The sequence below is a fragment of the Theropithecus gelada genome, chromosome X (genome assembly GCF_003255815.1).
Source record: "Theropithecus gelada isolate Dixy chromosome X, Tgel_1.0, whole genome shotgun sequence".
NCBI classification, from domain to species: Eukaryota; Metazoa; Chordata; class Mammalia; order Primates; family Cercopithecidae; genus Theropithecus; species Theropithecus gelada.
The window spans coordinates 85,864,385-85,881,055 of record NC_037689.1 but is presented as its reverse complement, the minus strand read 5'-3'; the positions used below and the strand labels follow the sequence as shown (position 1 = coordinate 85,881,055).

The 16,671-nt window shown below is 39.8% G+C and overlaps 1 protein-coding gene across 2 annotated transcripts in view; it reads right to left on the bottom strand.

The window, feature by feature from the left end:
* Positions 1-16,671, bottom strand: part of OPHN1 (oligophrenin 1) — a 366,891-nt gene that overhangs the window by 134,107 nt on the left and 216,113 nt on the right. For both annotated transcript variants that reach the window (XM_025373107.1, XM_025373108.1), the window contains exons 12-15: positions 15,525-15,603; positions 12,926-12,959; positions 12,349-12,411; positions 11,376-11,450 (exon numbers count right to left, since the gene is read on the bottom strand). In XM_025373107.1, coding sequence (XP_025228892.1) covers positions 11,376-11,450; positions 12,349-12,411; positions 12,926-12,959; positions 15,525-15,603 — 251 coding nt within the window. The remainder of the gene's footprint in view (positions 1-11,375; positions 11,451-12,348; positions 12,412-12,925; positions 12,960-15,524; positions 15,604-16,671) is intronic.

Sequence of the window (16,671 nt, the reverse complement as noted above, 5' to 3'; positions counted from 1 at the left end):
TGGCCTTTCTTAGTGCTGTAAGTAACAAGCCTGAATTTGTTTCATCAGAAGACTATTTTAGTGGCCTGTTTGAATCATGATTTGACAAGATGCAAATTCCCTGTTTAAAATCCCTCTGCCATTTCTCATTGCTATTATACTAAGGAATAAACTCCTTCACATGACTGATAAGGTCCTGCAAAACCTGGAACAAGATTAAGATTGCCAGATAAAATTCAGAATTTCCAGTTAAATTTGAATTGCTTATAAACAATTGCTATTTTTTTCTTAGTGTAAGTGTGTCCTAAATCTGTTTATCTGAATTTGAATTTTAACTGAGCATTCTGTATTTCGTTTTTTACCTGCTAAATTTGGCAACCCTAGGCCGGGCGTGGTGGCTCACGTCTATAATCTGAGCACTTTAAGAGGCCGAGGCAGGTGGATCACTTGAGGTCAGGACTTCGAGACCAGCCTGGCCAACATGGTGAAACACTGTCTCTACTAAAAATTTAAAAACATCAGCCGGGCATGGTGGCAGGTGCCCATAATCCCAGCTACTTGGGAGGCTGAGGCAGGAGAATTGCTTGAACCTGGGAGGCAGAGGTTGCAGTGAGCCGAGATTGCACCACTGCACTCCAGCCTGGGCAACAGAGTGAGACTCCATCACTAAATAAATAAATATATAATAAATAAATTTGGCAACCCTATTCCATCTTTATCTTAGGGTTACTTTCCACTTACATCTAAATCCTGAGTTCAAGTCCATGGTGTTCACAAATCCTGTCTAGAACTCTGGCCAGAGGCTGGATGGCCAAAGCCATTAAGGCAAGTGTTTCATCTCTGCAGGAGGCAAATTAACTATCAAACTCAACAGCTGGCTTGAAAGCGGTAGGATCTCCCAGACCACTGGTGGGTACATATGGACACAGAATAATGGCTACACCTTGGGCACCGGAGTGAGGAACAGACTGAGAGTGTACAAATAATTACAGTTTGATAAAATCTTGGGACTGACATAGAAGTTCTGTAGTTTGTTGTTGTTGTTTGTTTGTTTGTTTGTTTTCTATGATGGTAGTTTCTCCACTAGGGGGAGCCTCCACAGTTGAAACAACCAATATCCACTGAGGGGGTCCCACCCAGAGGACTCTCAGGGAGGGACATGCATGGTCCTTGGATAATGAACTGCTGGGGAATAGAGGCCTCTCAGGACAGGAGGACTCTGAAGAGTAAGAAGAAAACAAGAGACAAAGAGAAAGAGAGAGGGGAAGGGAGGGAAGGAAGGAGAAGAAAGACACATAAGAAACAAAGAAGTGGAACTACAAGATCTTCCTTTGGCCTTTTCAGAAATCTAAGAGGTATGGGTTGTTAATGCCTAAAAGGTACCCAGAGATAAGAGCACCAAGCTGAGGCTGTGAAAAGATAATGAACTGGCCTAGGGAATTCCATGGAAATAGTGAAGTTGTTGAAAACAGAGGGTCTGGCTGGGTGCAGTGGCTCGTGCCTATAATCCCAGCACTTTGGGAGGCCAAGATGGGTGGATCACTTGAGGTCAGGAGTTCCAGACCAGCCTGGCCAGCGTGGTGAAACCCTGTTTCTACCAAAAAATACAAAAATTATCCATGCCTGTAGTCCCAGCTACTTTGGAGGCTGAGGCACGAGGATCGCTTGAACCTGGGAGTCAGACGTTGCAGTGAGCCAAGATTGTGTCACTGCACTCCAGCCTGGGCAACAGAGTGAGACTGTCAAAAGAAAAAAAGAAAAAAACAAAAAAACAAAACAAAACAAAACAAAAAAACAGAGGCTCTGCCCAAGAAGCTCTGCCACCACTGCTTTTTACATATCCATTCAGGTAACTTGTTGACAACAGTATCTGTTCCAAATTTCAGACATTTCCAGGAATTTCAGAGGGACATGAAAAATACAAAGGCCCATAATAACACTCCATTAAACTAAACATTCTGGAAATTCCGGATAGTATTGTCAACCAAGATTAAGAAATTCTACTCAATATGCTGAAGTGTGAAGCAGAACAGATATACCCAGAAGTAACTACATAACAGCAAGAAATCTACAATAATATAAATTACACTAAGCACATAACTGGTAGAGATGAGGCGGTGATTAACTGTTTTTAGTAAGATGAAGTTTGACTTCAGAGGATACACTACTATGGGAGGTCATAATATGCCACCCCAAAATACAAAGAATTGTTAACCTGAAGAAAATTAAGCAGCAGCAGGTATAGGAAAGTTCTCTGCCCTCCCTCTATTTGCCTAAAAGCAGAACATAGATTTACAAAGAGAGAAGTATCCCGACCCAACACCCCTTTCTACCAGGGAGAACAAAAGTTAAAAAGGTTAACCACTAAAGACAACTTTAGACACTTACTGGCCTAGAAATAGTAGCAGAGGAATTTATATTAACAAGCCTTACTAACTAGCTATCATCTCTCATTTATTTGGCTTCCCAGATGTTGCTGCTACTAGAGATTCAAAGTCCTTTTACTTTGTCTTGTCATGTCTTAAAAAAAAATACAATTACAAAAATTACTATTCTTTGTTGAAGGTGATCTATAACCTGAAATTCAAAGCTACCTCTTTGAGAATTACTTATTTCCTGGGTATCCCCCATGTATGTATGAAATACACATATTAATAAGCTTGTTTTCTCTTAATAATCTTGTCTTTTGTTACAAGAGTATGTTCCAACTAAGAACTTATGAGAGTTGAAGAAAAATTGTTTTTTACCCTACGACACCTAAATGGAAAAATGACTGATAAGCAGCAATTTACAAGGTGTTCAAATATAAAGGCATAACAAATATGACCTGACTCTAGACTGAATTTTTTTCTTTCTCAAATGGCAATTTCTCCACTAGAGGGAGACCACAGCATGCTTTAAAAGGCAGTGAGTCAAAAAGAGAAATGGGGCTGGGCACTGTGGCTCACGCCTGTAATCCCAGTACTTTGGGAGGCCAAGGTTGGCGGATCACCTGAGGTCAAGAGTTCGAGACCAGCCTCACCAACATGGTGAAACCCTGTCTCTACTAAAAATACAAAAATTAGCCAGGTGTGTTGGCACGTGTTTGTAATCCCAGCTACTTGGTAGGCTGAGGCAGGAGAATCGCTTGAACCCAGGAGGCGGAGGTTGCAGTGAGCCGAGATCATGTCACTGCACTCCGGCCTGGGCAACAGAGAGAGACTCCATCTCAAAAAAAAAAAAAAAAAAAAAACCACAAAGGAAGGGGTGGGAAGATGGATCAACACTGTATTCAGGTACGAAAGTTTTTGTTTTCTTTTGTTTTGATTTCATTTGTTTTGTTTTGAGAGAGTGTCACTCTTATTCCCCAGGCTGGAGTGCAATGGCATGATCTCGGCTCACTGCAACCTCCGCCTCTCAGGTTCAAGTGATTCTCCTGCCTCAGCCTCCCAAGCAGCTGGGATTACAGGCGCCCACCATGCCTGGCTAATTTTGTATTTTTAGTAGAGAAGGGGTTTCGCCATGTTGGCCAGGCTGGTCTTGAATCCCTGACCTCAAGTGATCCACCTGTCTTGGTTTCCCAAAGTGCTGGGATTACTGACTTGAGCCACCATGCCCATGAATGGTTTTAAAGCTGAATGTGATCATCTGGTCAACAAAGGAAGCACTGAGGAAAAGATGAAGGCAACAACAAGAAGAAATAAAAGATGCCCTCCAACAGAGAAAAGAAGCTACAATTTCCCTTTGCCCATTATCATCTACACAGTTTAAATGAAGAATCACCTCTGACTAGGATGTAGGAATCTTTGAGAAATATGGCTTCCCATGGGAAAATCCTACTGATTTGCTGCTTGTTATCTGTTATTTGCAAATATTAATTACATGTCAGTTCAGATAACTTGGTGGTCCTAATGCTATCTGCAGAGATTAACAAAAGCTATATTTTATGAAACTACATACAACAGAAACTCTGTGCAGTAGTATAACAAAATACAACCATGTATGGAATAGTTCATGTTTTTGAGAAAAACAAACATTCTCTAGGAAGAGACATGCATCACAAAAGATATTCATTAATTCCACAAATATTTCCTATGTGTCAGCCACTGTGCAGAATACCAGATTCCTAGAGATCCAGGTACCTAGTGAAGAAACAAGGACAGAGAAATGCTAGAGCATGTACTACCTACCTGGGAATTTTGTAAATGCAATTTTCCCAGATGACAGCTACATTTGGTATAGGGAAGACTAGTCTTTCAGTTCTGATCACCTTGTCTGGCTACTTGTATCTAGAAGGGTTCCAATGTATACTCATGGAAAAGATTTTATGAAAGTGGGCTGCTAGTCATAGTATAAGCATGTCAGAATAGGAGGCAAAGGCGATATGTGAAGAATAAGAGGAAAAAAAAAAAAAAAACAAAGAGAAAGAGAGGTAAGCAGTAGCCCTAAACACTGGTGTATGCATTGAATAAATGTTGTGTGAATCAATGAATGAGAGAGAGAGAGCTGTAAGACAAGGCTAAGGAAAAGGAGAAAGGGGATGATGAGGCAAGGCAGAAGATAAACAATAAGACCTGGAAAAAATTGAAAGCCAATGGAGTTCAAGCAGATAAAATAAGGTATACATTACACATCAGGAAAAGGAAAACTGTTAGTCTCCCAAAGTTAATATATTCTCCTTACATGTTTTACCTTAAGATGGTGAAAGATCTTGGTTTAAGAAATAGGCTGCTTTTCTCCAAGGGGAAGACTATAGTTTCTCTTTTCCAGGTGCCTATACTGCTTCATGTCCTTATGCCGCCAGTGAGGATCAACAGAATCCTGAATCTGGGATATTCCAGAGTTTATTTTGTGAGAAAAACGTATGACTGTATCTATGAACTATAGCTGCTGCTAGACACTAAGTTGCAGGAGGCCAGTGATTTCTGTCCCCCTTCTTCACTGTTACATCCCTACCACTTGATACAGTATCTGGCACTTAGGAGGTACTCAAGAATATTATGTTGAATGAATGAATGAAAGAATGAACACTGCAGGACGTAAGAGATGCTCAGGGCATAGTTCATTTACCTAACCTGGCTCAAAATGGGGGTTCTGGGGATCCTAGTATTATAAACAGAAATCAAGAGGGTAAATTGGTTGTTCTGGGTCCATAATCCATTTCAGGCAGATAACCTGAAACTGGCTCTGAGATACAGCATGTTTGACAATATTACAGTAAAAAAAAAAAAAGCTAGTGGCAAAAAGATATGCCATAGGAGAAAAAGTGAACAGACTGAGTACAGAACAAGTTTCTCCAGAGAAAAGTGTAAATGATACTCTGGCTGGCAAAGAGCTGAAACATCTTGGAAAACATGGTGTCTTAGTCATTTCAGGCTACTATAACAAATTACCAGAGACTGAGCGGCTTATAAACAACAGAAATTTATCTGTCACAGTTTTAGAAGCTGAAAGTCTAAGATAAGGGTGCCAGCATGGTTGGGTTCTGATGAGGGCCCTTTTCCAGGTTACATCTTCATTTGATGTAAAGAGAGTAAGCTAGCCCTCTGGCATCTTCTTATAAGGGTATTTATCCCATTCATGAAGGCCCTATCCTTATGATCTTATTCAACCCAAATTACTTCACAAAGGCTCCACCTCCAATACCATTATACTGGGGAGTGAGTTTCAACATATAAATGGGGGAGGAAGTACAAACATTCACTCCCTAACAGATGTCATATGCCAATGAAAGGAATTTATTTCTGCTCCTTTGAGGAAATAAGTGAGAACGTCACAATGAGTCATAGGTCAATAAGATAACCACTGCCTAAAGGTCTAACCACGGATTCCAAAAAGGAAGAATCAAGGATGACCTTGAGGTCCACTTAACAGCATCACAGGGAGTGTCCTAAAACTCTGAATGGAATAGTGTAAGTAGTAGGCAGATTTCTGGTTCCCAAAGGTGTCTACATCCTAATACTAGGAACCTGGGAATATGTTAAGTCACATGCCAAAGGAGAATTAAGGTTACAGATAGGTTTAAGGTCACTAATCAGCTGACCTTGAGATGGGAAGATTATTCTGATTATCTGGGTGGAATGAATGTAATCACAAGGGTCCTTTAAAGCACAAGAGGAAGGCAGAAGAGAAAGAACCAGAGTGATGGCAGCATGAGAGGGGCTATGCCTGGTGTTGCTAAAGTGGACCATGAGACAAGGAAAGTTCTAGAAGCTGAAAAGGTAAGGGAACAGACTGTCTTCTCCAAAAAAAAAAAAAACAAGTAGCCTTGCTGACACCTTGATTTTAGCTCCAGAAGAATGATTTTAGGCTTCTGACCTCCAGAACTGTAAGAGAATAAATTTGTATTTGTATTTTTTTTTTTTTTTTTTTGAGATGGAGTCTCGCTCTGTCACCCAGGCTGGAGCACAGTGGCGCGATCTCGGCTCACTGTGAGCTCCGCCTCCCGGGTTCACGCCATTCTCCTGCCTCAGCCTCCCGAGTAGCTGGGACTACAGGTGCCCGCCACCACGCCTGGCTAATTTTTTGTATTTTTAGTAGAGATGGGGTTTCACCATGTTAGCCAGGATGGTCTCGATCTCCTAACCTTGTGATCCGCCCGCTTCGGCCTCCCAAAGTGCTGGGATTACAGGCATGAGCCACTGTGCCCGGCCAAATTTGTATTGTTTTAAGTCATTAAATTTGCGATAATTTATTACAGCGGCACTAGGAAACTAATACAAGCAATCCCCTGGATCCTCATTCATGGTGACATAGCTGAAAGACTCTCCCCAAGTCAGAAACCCTGCAGCAGGAAGCAGGTGTGATAACAGCATTGCTAGATTCATATATCAACAACTGAAATTATTTTTGCTAAGTTAAAATACCTTTAAGAGAAAAATTCCCATCCTACTATTTACATACTTACAAGAATGATAGGAAATGGCATTATGTCAGATGAGAACTAAAGATGAATTTGCTATCAATTATTCAGATATTGAGAAAATAATAGACAAGGAACAAATATTCATATCAAACTTTATTTCTAAAAGTTTTTGAACTCAGCTTCATAGTCAAATGCAAATAGGAAATAATTTTGAAAGGGTAACAGTAAATATCCATTGATAAATTACTTCAAACTCTAGTGGTACTATTTCAAAGCAAGCATGATTTGAGAATAATCAATGTATTTAAAGTAGTAAGTATAGTAATGGTTAATGTATTGAACCTATGTAAAATTTATTTATGACATACATGTATACATATACGCACATATACAAGGATCTGGCTTTATGAATAAAGTACTTTGATATGTATGAAAACTAAAGATCACACCATACGACAATATCAGAAAGATGGCTAACATATACAGTTGCTTTAAAGATTAACACATAGAGTTCAAGTTCTGTAGCTCCTGAAGTGGAGTGTGTTATGTTTTTGTTTTATTTGCTAGGGGACTCTGAACTTCTCATTCAAACAGTCACATAACTTGAAAGTATTTCTGATTAATGTATTTATTATCTATTTGTCCAAATATATGTGAATTTAATACTAAAGTTAAGTCTCCAGATGCTGAATAATTCACATTAATTATGAAAATAGAAAAATGACTGTGTGCATATTTCTACCCTATTATCTGTCTATGTATATTAGGTATTCCACTTGGTTTCTGAGAAGTCCACGTATCTTATTCTAATGCCATAATGATGAAATGAGAAATTTAAATATTTAAACAGGAAATGAAAATAACATAAATAACATCTTACAAGTGACTTGTTACTTCACTCACTACAGCAGGTCCTCTTCTGTTTAGATCCATAGGCCTCTGGCACGGTAAGGGGATTGTGGGAACAACACTTTCCTGCTTATGGCTGCCAACCAGGCTCAACTCTATCAAGAGCCCCTGCTGATACAATCAATCTCATCGCTCTCCATGCCCCATCTCACCCATCTGCTCCATTGTGAAATACTTAAGAGTCTCTGGAGCACAACATGATTATTAAGACTATAATGACAATGGGAGGCATTTTCATTAATAAGATAGTTATAGCTTGATAAAGGAAAGAGAAACAGAACTCTTACATGAGGTTCCAAGTTGTCCCTGAGACGATCAGATTGGCTTCTCTGTGCCAAGGTGGCTTACGATGGATCCAGCACCAGTGAAGACGCTAATCCTCACAGTGCATAAAACCTCATACGTAAAGCATCATACAAAAATCTGGTGTAGGCAAGGAATGTGACCAACCAACCAACAGCCTGATTGAAAATAACTATTGATTATGTGTTGCCTTTGACTTTATACTCTGTGTTATATTTTATTTCCCAAAAAGACAAACTTTTGTGTAGGGGAAGAAGAAAAGGCTTTAGTAAATGATAGAAGAAAGCCTACAGTTACAAGTTTAGGAGATGTCATAGGGAGAGAAGTCTGAGGATTGTTTAGACTAAAAAAATAACAAGAAGTATCCTTTTGACTAGCATAGAGCATGAGACTTAAGAAAAAAAAAAAAGAGGGAGAGATGGTACATAACCAAAAGGCAATAGATATTCACCCTCCAAGATAAATCATGATGGGTCCACATGCAACCAAGGCAACAAGCCCCTAGTGGTATGAGACTAGATCAGGAAAGGGTGAAAAGAAGCAAGACAGCTTTGAGGATCCCAGTGAGATACGCCAGAGGACATCACATGAAAGAAACTTAGAAGGAAGGTCTCCCCACATAACTAGACATTGAAAGGTAACTGAGAGACAGTTTCCCAGTAGAATGTAAGCCCCACAAAGGTGGAAAACACAGGGAATATGTTCACTTTTCAATCCTCAGCCCTGAACACAATGCTTGATGCTCGGGTAGGCACACAAATATTTGTTCAATGAATAAATAAATGAATGAGGATCATCACCACATCTGTTTCATACATTCGGGGCAGGGATCAGGGTTGCCATTTTCATATACAAATAAGGAAGTTAACAGTTTTATATTGTATCTATCAATATTTATATCTAGAACTTCCTGGTATATTTTAGATATTCCGATGAGAGTTAATATTTGGAGGATGGTTTTGAATAAATGAAATACACCAACTCTACCACTTTCCTTAATACTTGAATCAAATTGTACCGCCATGTGTGATTTGAAGAAACCACTTCAGTCCCATTAAAGCCCATAAGAGAATCAGTGGGATGCCTGGCATGGCATTTTTTAGCTTATTATACAACAGATATAAGAATGTAGTGATACTGGAAACAGAATTTTCAATAGTTCAATAATTATCTGAATAAATATCTGAGTTCAATAATTTTTCAGAGATTCAATATGCTGGACCATGCTATCAGCTGATTTACATATGAAAAAGTGTCCTTAGCTAATGAGATGGGTTGCAAATTGACCAGGAATAAGCAATCCAAATTTTTAAAAGTCAAGAATGTAAGGTGATTAATGAAAACAGATGCTGAGATACTAATGATGTAATCTGGAATTCCAAAACCACACCTGCTATGACTGAGTGCTGTAACATCCTCAAATGTGAGTAGGGTTGGTTGTCAGACCTGCAGGCTTTTGAGAGATTAGCTATGCATCACAGTAAGGACCAAAAAATATGTACTTTATCCAAGTGAGTTTTCCACACTCAATTTGTTCTCTGACACTGTGAAAACTCAGCTTACAAGACGCTTCACTGCCACCCACAAAAGGAAGAAAGGTAGGTTTGCAGGGAGAGAAATGCAGGTAGATACCTGTGAACCATCTACATAGAGGGAGCTTGTGCAGAGACTCCAATATTGATTCCCTCAGCCTTTAGGGCTTCTTGCCTCAGTGATGTCCATTTACCCGAGCATGCTATATAAAGGTGATCATTCTGATGTGTGTCATGACCTTAAGATGACTGAGAAGCACAGGTGCAGTGGGCAAGTGAATATTTGCATTTAGAACTCATCAGAAGATGTCTGAAACAGAGATTTTGTGAGTTGTCAGCATACAGGTGCTAGTAAAAAGCATAAAGAGAGACTACCACTGCCAGCCATGGTGGACTAACTGGTATCAGACTTGCCTTCCTGCTGTAACAACTAGACAACTAGACAGTATATAGGAAACTCCTGCATGTAGTTATTGAGCAATGGACAACACAGGACTATGATTCTGAGAAGAGGGAAACAAACAAGATAACGGCTACCTTCTCCACAGCCTGCTTCTTAAAAGCACTTTTTAGATTGCAGCAGATGGAGTGGGAACTAAGCTGAGCATGGAAGTCTTGCTAGAAGCAAGACTTGTTGAAGCAGCTAGAATTAGCAAGGCACAATACCAGAGAAGAGTGAGCTATGTAGAAAAAGAGCTCAACAACCTTACCTGGGGGTGGATACTTTATATCTGGCCTAAGAAAACTTTAAAAGAAGACTCAAATCAAGTTGATCCACAAATAACTGCCCACAAAGAAAATTCAGTCCTCTTTAAAAGAAATCAACAAAAGCAAGACACTCAGTAAGTCACAATATCCAGCAACCAATAAAGATTACAAGAAATATTTTTTAAGAAACAAAAATGTGAGCCATAACCAGAATTAAAAAAAAAATCAATCAATAGAAAAACATGTAAAAAAAAAAAAAAAAAAAAGAAGAAGAAGAAGTAAACCCGAACAAAGATAGAACTGTAGGAAACACTCAGTTAAGGTGTAAAAAACAGAAAGATAAAGGTTCAGCAAGTTACTGAAAAGGAATCCTATAAGATGTTAGAAGAGGTCAAGCATTGTGGCTCATGCCTGTAATCCCAGCACTTTGGGAGGCAAAGGCAAGAGGATGATTGAAGGCCAGAAGTTCAAGACCAGCCTAGGCAACATAGTGAGACCCCATCACTACAAAAAAATATAAAAATCAGCCTGGTGTAGTGGCACACGCCTATAGTCCCAGCTACTCAGGAGGTTGAGGTTGAGGCTGCAGTGAACCATGATCATGCCACTGCACTCCAGCCTAGGCGACACAGCTAGATCCTGTCTAAAAAAAAGAAAAAAGAAAAAAGATGTGAGAAGAATCAGAAGAGTGATGATGTGTTATGGAAGTCATGAAGTCATGTAAGGAGAAATTTTCAAAAAAGAGAAAGTGGTCAACAAGGAGATCAAGTAAGACAGAAACTCAAAAGTGTTCACTGGATTTGGTAAGAAGATACCTACTAAGCCTGGCCACGCAGTTCCAGTTGAAACATAGGGGAAGAAGTTGGATTGCTGAGGGTTTCTGGAGTGAATGGGATATGAGGAAGGAGAGATAACAGCCATTTTCAAGGTACAATTGACTCTGCCCAGGGCAGGCAAGTATGTGTATGTTTTACCTTAGAAAATACTTTTTTTCAACTACTCTACCACATTTTTTAGCAGTATCTCCTTTCTCTTCCAGTCACATTTCTTTGTAACATATAAAGTACTCCCAGTAAGAATTATCAAAGTAAAATTGTTACCAAAAAAGGCATTCAGCAGCTTCTGAACCTGAATATTGCTGCCCACAGTGCGGTACAACCCTTCTGTCTTGATCCCTAGTGGAGGAAAAAATCAGGTTAATTTCACTTGTATAGCTAGAGTTGTCATCTCCCCCTGGTACACTAGAGTTAATTCAGATAGGAAGGGGTCACACTACATACTCCAAGTTCTCCAGCCTTCCCTGTAACAGGGGAATAGTCCTAAAGCATCTCTCCAAATTATTCATCCTTTCACTTGGAGTATAGCAAGCCTGCTCATTAATCTGAAGAGAAGAAAACAAACTCTATAGTAAATAGAAGCATGTGCTTAGTTTGGGCAGCAGCAGAAAGCTGAGAATGGTGCTGCCATCTTAGAAAGTTCATTTAATTGAAAAAGAAGGAAGGATCAGCTCTCAAGTTGCTTCTAAGCAGTGACACAAAGCAGGAGAGGGCTGGAGTAAGGCAGCTGTGAAACAAAAGGCCATTTCCTGCACCAAGAAGGACTAAAATAACATTTTAAAGAACAAAGAGACTTTATTCATATACTACACTTGCCCACAGTCTAAATATCCTCAGAAGGAAACCAGAGAGTATCAGCAACCAGAAAGAATGCTGATTCCACATCTCCCTGAGTTTAGTTCTGCCCCCGTCAATTTTTATACCAGTATGTATTGTGGCAGAAATCGAACTCTTGATTATTTAGGATAGAACCATCATGACACTGCTTAAGGAGTCCCAGGTACTATTTGAGAATACTTTATAAACTTATAAGCTCTTTAAAAGCAGGAATCCACAAATTATCCAAATATGCTTGCATACTACTAGTTTAGAATTTTCTGAAATTTTCTAGCTTGTATCTACTACACAAGCTTTGTAAACAGTCTTCATTCCTAAAATGCTACTTCAGAGAAATTGCCCAGGATAACATCAGAGTGACCAGATTCAGACAACGCCAAGGCTATGGTTCAGATCTTACCTTTGGTCTCAATAATATTGATGCACTTCCTGACAAACTTGAAGCCCACTTCATTTAGCTCCACTGTTTCAAGCAAAGGAAAACAGTTAGCGCCTGCTGCAACAGGTGTCACCTATTAAACATTTAATGACTATGCAAAGGGACTGCATTGAGAGAGCTAAGGGTTTTTGGTTGCTCATTTCCAATCACCCTTAAATGGAAAGATTCATTTATTCAGGGAAGGTTGAGCATTTTAACTCTTAAAACACAAAATACTTCTATTTAGCCCTTTGCATTGTCTGCTTTCAGCATGAGCAAAGTCATATGTGAAATGTTAGCCTAAAAATACACACAATTTCTATCATGCTTCCAGATCAGGAAGGATGTTTCTCTACCCACGATGTAAGCTAACACAAAGTGTCTACCTTACTTCAATTACCAGACACATTTAAAAAATATATGGCTGAATTTTATTTCACACAAAGGCATCCATATTCAGACTTGCATTAATAGTACACATCATTAATGATGGTATTTACTATGAATAGGACAGGTGGCAGTTTATAATGCTAGTAGACCAAAAATTTGAGTGACTCACTTTCTTGCTGTTTTGTTATAGGGCTGTGGTAGATCTACAAAAGAAGATAAACAGAAAGATCCATGGCTATTGTCAATCAATATAGGAAAACAGAGAACATAATACTAAATCTCTTTCCCCAGATAGGCATTAAAAAATGATTAGAAACTCCAGGATGTCAACAAGATAGGCAAGTGGGCTAAACATAACCATTTTGCCAAGATTGCTAGAAAATACTTGAACAGGCCAGGCATGGCAGCTCAGGCCTGTAATCCCAGAAGTTTGGGAGGCCAAGGCAGGCAGATCACTTGAGGTCAGGAGTTTAAGACTAGTCTGGTGAACATCATGAAACCCCATCTCTACAAAAATCCAAAAATTTGCCAGGCATGGTGGCGTGCACCCGTAATCCCAACTGTTCGGGAGGCTGAGTCAGGAGAATCTCTTGAACCCAGGAGGTGGAGGCTGCGGTTAGCTGAGATCACACCACTGTACTCCAACCTGGGCAAGAGAGTGAGACTCCATCTCAAAAAAAAGAAAAAAGAAAATACTTGAACAATCACTGAAAATTACACTGAATTTCACATAGTTCACCGTAGCTAAAGTTGTAGCCAATCCATCGTAGATATTTCCTTATGTAATGCCTGGGGCATTTTTATAATAAATCAAGAGACCAGGAAAGTGTTTTCCTCATGGCTATGTACCTGTCTGATGGACATTATAAAATTCAAATGTTCCTAATACCAATCTCCCACCCTCAAAGACTAGTTGATGAATGCTTCTCTGTGGAAAGGCAAATGTCCATCTGAAAGAGATCCATGAATACACCAAGATTTGTCTGTGTTATCTTAGAGTATGCACTGTGATAGCTTTGTGAGAGACCAGAAAGGAGATTGTTGACTCTTGAAGTCTAGTCCTGGCTCTACCTCTACCTCTTAGGAAATTTGGGCATGCCCTTTCCATTCTCCAGATCTCAAAATTTATATCAGTAAAGTGATCAGCGTTGGAGTAAACATTCCTTCAAGCCCTGATCTTTGACAGTTTAGGCAAAGGCATGGACGAGATATGTAAGACTAGTGAACTGGAGTGTTTAGTAAAGGAGCAACAACATTAGTAATGTGAGGCTGCAGGAAATGAGCCCTCTATATGCCATCTGTTAAGAGTCTGTTTGAACAGCCTGTCCTTAAAATAAGTTCTGTATATGTGTGTATGCCCACAGATATTTCAGTGGGAGATATTTCTGTGCCAGCCAGCCTTTGCTGCTACTTTTCTAAACAAGAGATTTGTGGAAAAATCTGCCATGATCAAGTTGGTATGGATCCACATTCAGTGGGCCCATGTGCACAGATCATTCTCCACAAAAAGCCATCTGCATCCTTTGATTTTTGAAAACCTAAAGGGAGAGCAAACTTAAGAGAGGGAATTGAAAGATAAATGCCTTGCTGAGCTTTCTAGCATCTGCCTACAGAAACGTCACAAGCATGAAAGAGTTCAGCAGCAGGTTTCTGAGAGGTGACAAAAGGAAGACAGTGCTGGCATATTTTCTGGATGGCAGTCTTCAGAATACCAAGTCTCTCCTGCTACCTTCCAGTTTACTATAAGTGTAATCTGGGATCTAGTTACCCCTCTAAATTCTCCAGGATACTAAGGACGCATAGAAAGAAAAACCTAGAATGCATTTTCTCTCCTAGCCAGTTTTTCACTTGAATAAAGCAAGGAAATAAGACTGTATCTGAACACTGCTGGATCTTTGGAGTTTTGTATCCCATCATTCACATCGGCTAGCACATTGTGGTTTACAAGATGATTTCCATCTGGTTTTTCTAGGCAACCCTGTGAGATAGGTAGAAAGAAATTATTAAAGCCGTTTTACTGAGAGGAAAACTGAATCTCAGAGAGGTGAAATGATTTGCCCAGGGTCACATAACCATTTAATGGCAGAACTAGTACCTATATCCAAGCTTTTGGAATTCCAACACCAGGAAGCTGATATTATTTCATATGCCACTAAGAAACTAGAACGTTTTTCAATTACTTCCAACTGTTCCTATTGGTCGCTTGACGATAATCAGTAACGCTTTCAAGGGATTGCTTGTCCTCCTGCATAACGGTGTTCTAAATGGAACAGTACATCTTGTGATACAGGATGGCAATGCCATCTCCGCTACCAGCTGTACCCTCGAAGAGAATAGCTGAGTTGGTGGTATAAGGGTGAGGCAGAGAAATCATTCTGAATAAATATTTAATAAGTGCTTATTTATAACTATGGCAATTATTTTTCATATTAATTAACACATATTGATTTCATAACCTGAAAAATGGCTTAATTCTTTCTGAAAAATAGCTTATGGGCATAGCTACATAGTCTAAGACTAGAGCAGGGAGCTGAGAGATCTGCATTCTAAGCCCAGTTTTGATGTCTTCTTCTCAGAAAAGTCCCTCAACCTTTCTGGAACTCCAGTTGCCTTACCTGCTAAGAGATGTGGAAACAATTTCTTACAGCTCTAAAACTGAGACTAAACAATCCATTACCATTTAATTGTCTGAGACACACTGATAACACTAGAGGGCACTCATACACTGGCATAAGCTGGGGAGGCTTCCCCAGTGTCAGGTAACTTACAGGTTCTTTCCCATCCATGGCTTCCATCCATAGCCTTCTGTTAGCTTCTGAAAGGGCCTGCAGAGTGATGGTTCCTGGCCTGAGGGGGAAAAATGATAAGTATAAAGCAGAAAATTCATCTAAGAGAATGGAGTCTTGTGATCTAGGGTCCCTCTCTGCCCTGCAGGTTGCCACACTGAACAAGCACAGGCCTACAGAATACTCATTTTTCAAAATCTCTTTTACTCAAGAAAACAATAGGCAATTTAGAGAACAGTAACTTTGGGAACCATGGAGGTGGGGGTGGTATCTTGGTGGCCTTGTGCCAGGATCGTGCAAGAAATAGGAAGGTAACTGTCAAGATGCCTCCATAATGCACACCTAAATTGGCCCCATTGTGCCTGAACCAAACAAAGGCTCTCCCTGCCTTACTCTGTTGGAAGCCAGACACTTTGTCTGAGTTCTAGGAATGAGCATGTACATCACAGGCACATTCATCTGTCAGTAAAATGGCTTTGCTTCTTCTAGCACCTGCGATGTCCAAGAAACATTTTGAGTTGGAATAAATTCAACAACATGAGTACTGGCTAAGACACAGGGAGGAGGCGTTTTGGCTAACAAGCAATTTTATGACTAATAAAAAAAAAACCTAATATTTACTGAATGCTTACTTGGTGACAAATTTTGTTCCAAGTAAACTATGTATATTAACTCAATTAATATACACAATAAGGCAGTTATAGTAATCATCTCTACTTCACAGAAGGGGAAACTGAGGCACAGAGTAATTATCCAAGGTCATGTAGCAGGGAACTACTAGAGACAGGACTTAAATCCAGAAAGTCTGGTCCAGCAGCCATATTCTTCACTACTACAATATAAGGCCTCTTCTGCCTGGCACACGGCTTCAAACCCTGTTTTATTCATTTATTTGCAGGCTACCTGCTGTGGTCTGAATACTCCCCAAAATTCATAGGTTGAAACTTAACTACCAATGTGATGATATTAAGAAATGGGACCTTCAGGGGGTGAGTGAGTGATAAGGGTAGAACCTCATAAATGGGATTAGGGTCCTTTTACAAAAACTTGAAAGAGTGGGTTCATTCCCTTCCGTCTCTTCTGACATATGAGGACACAGTGTTGGTGCTCTCTGGAGGGCATTGCAACA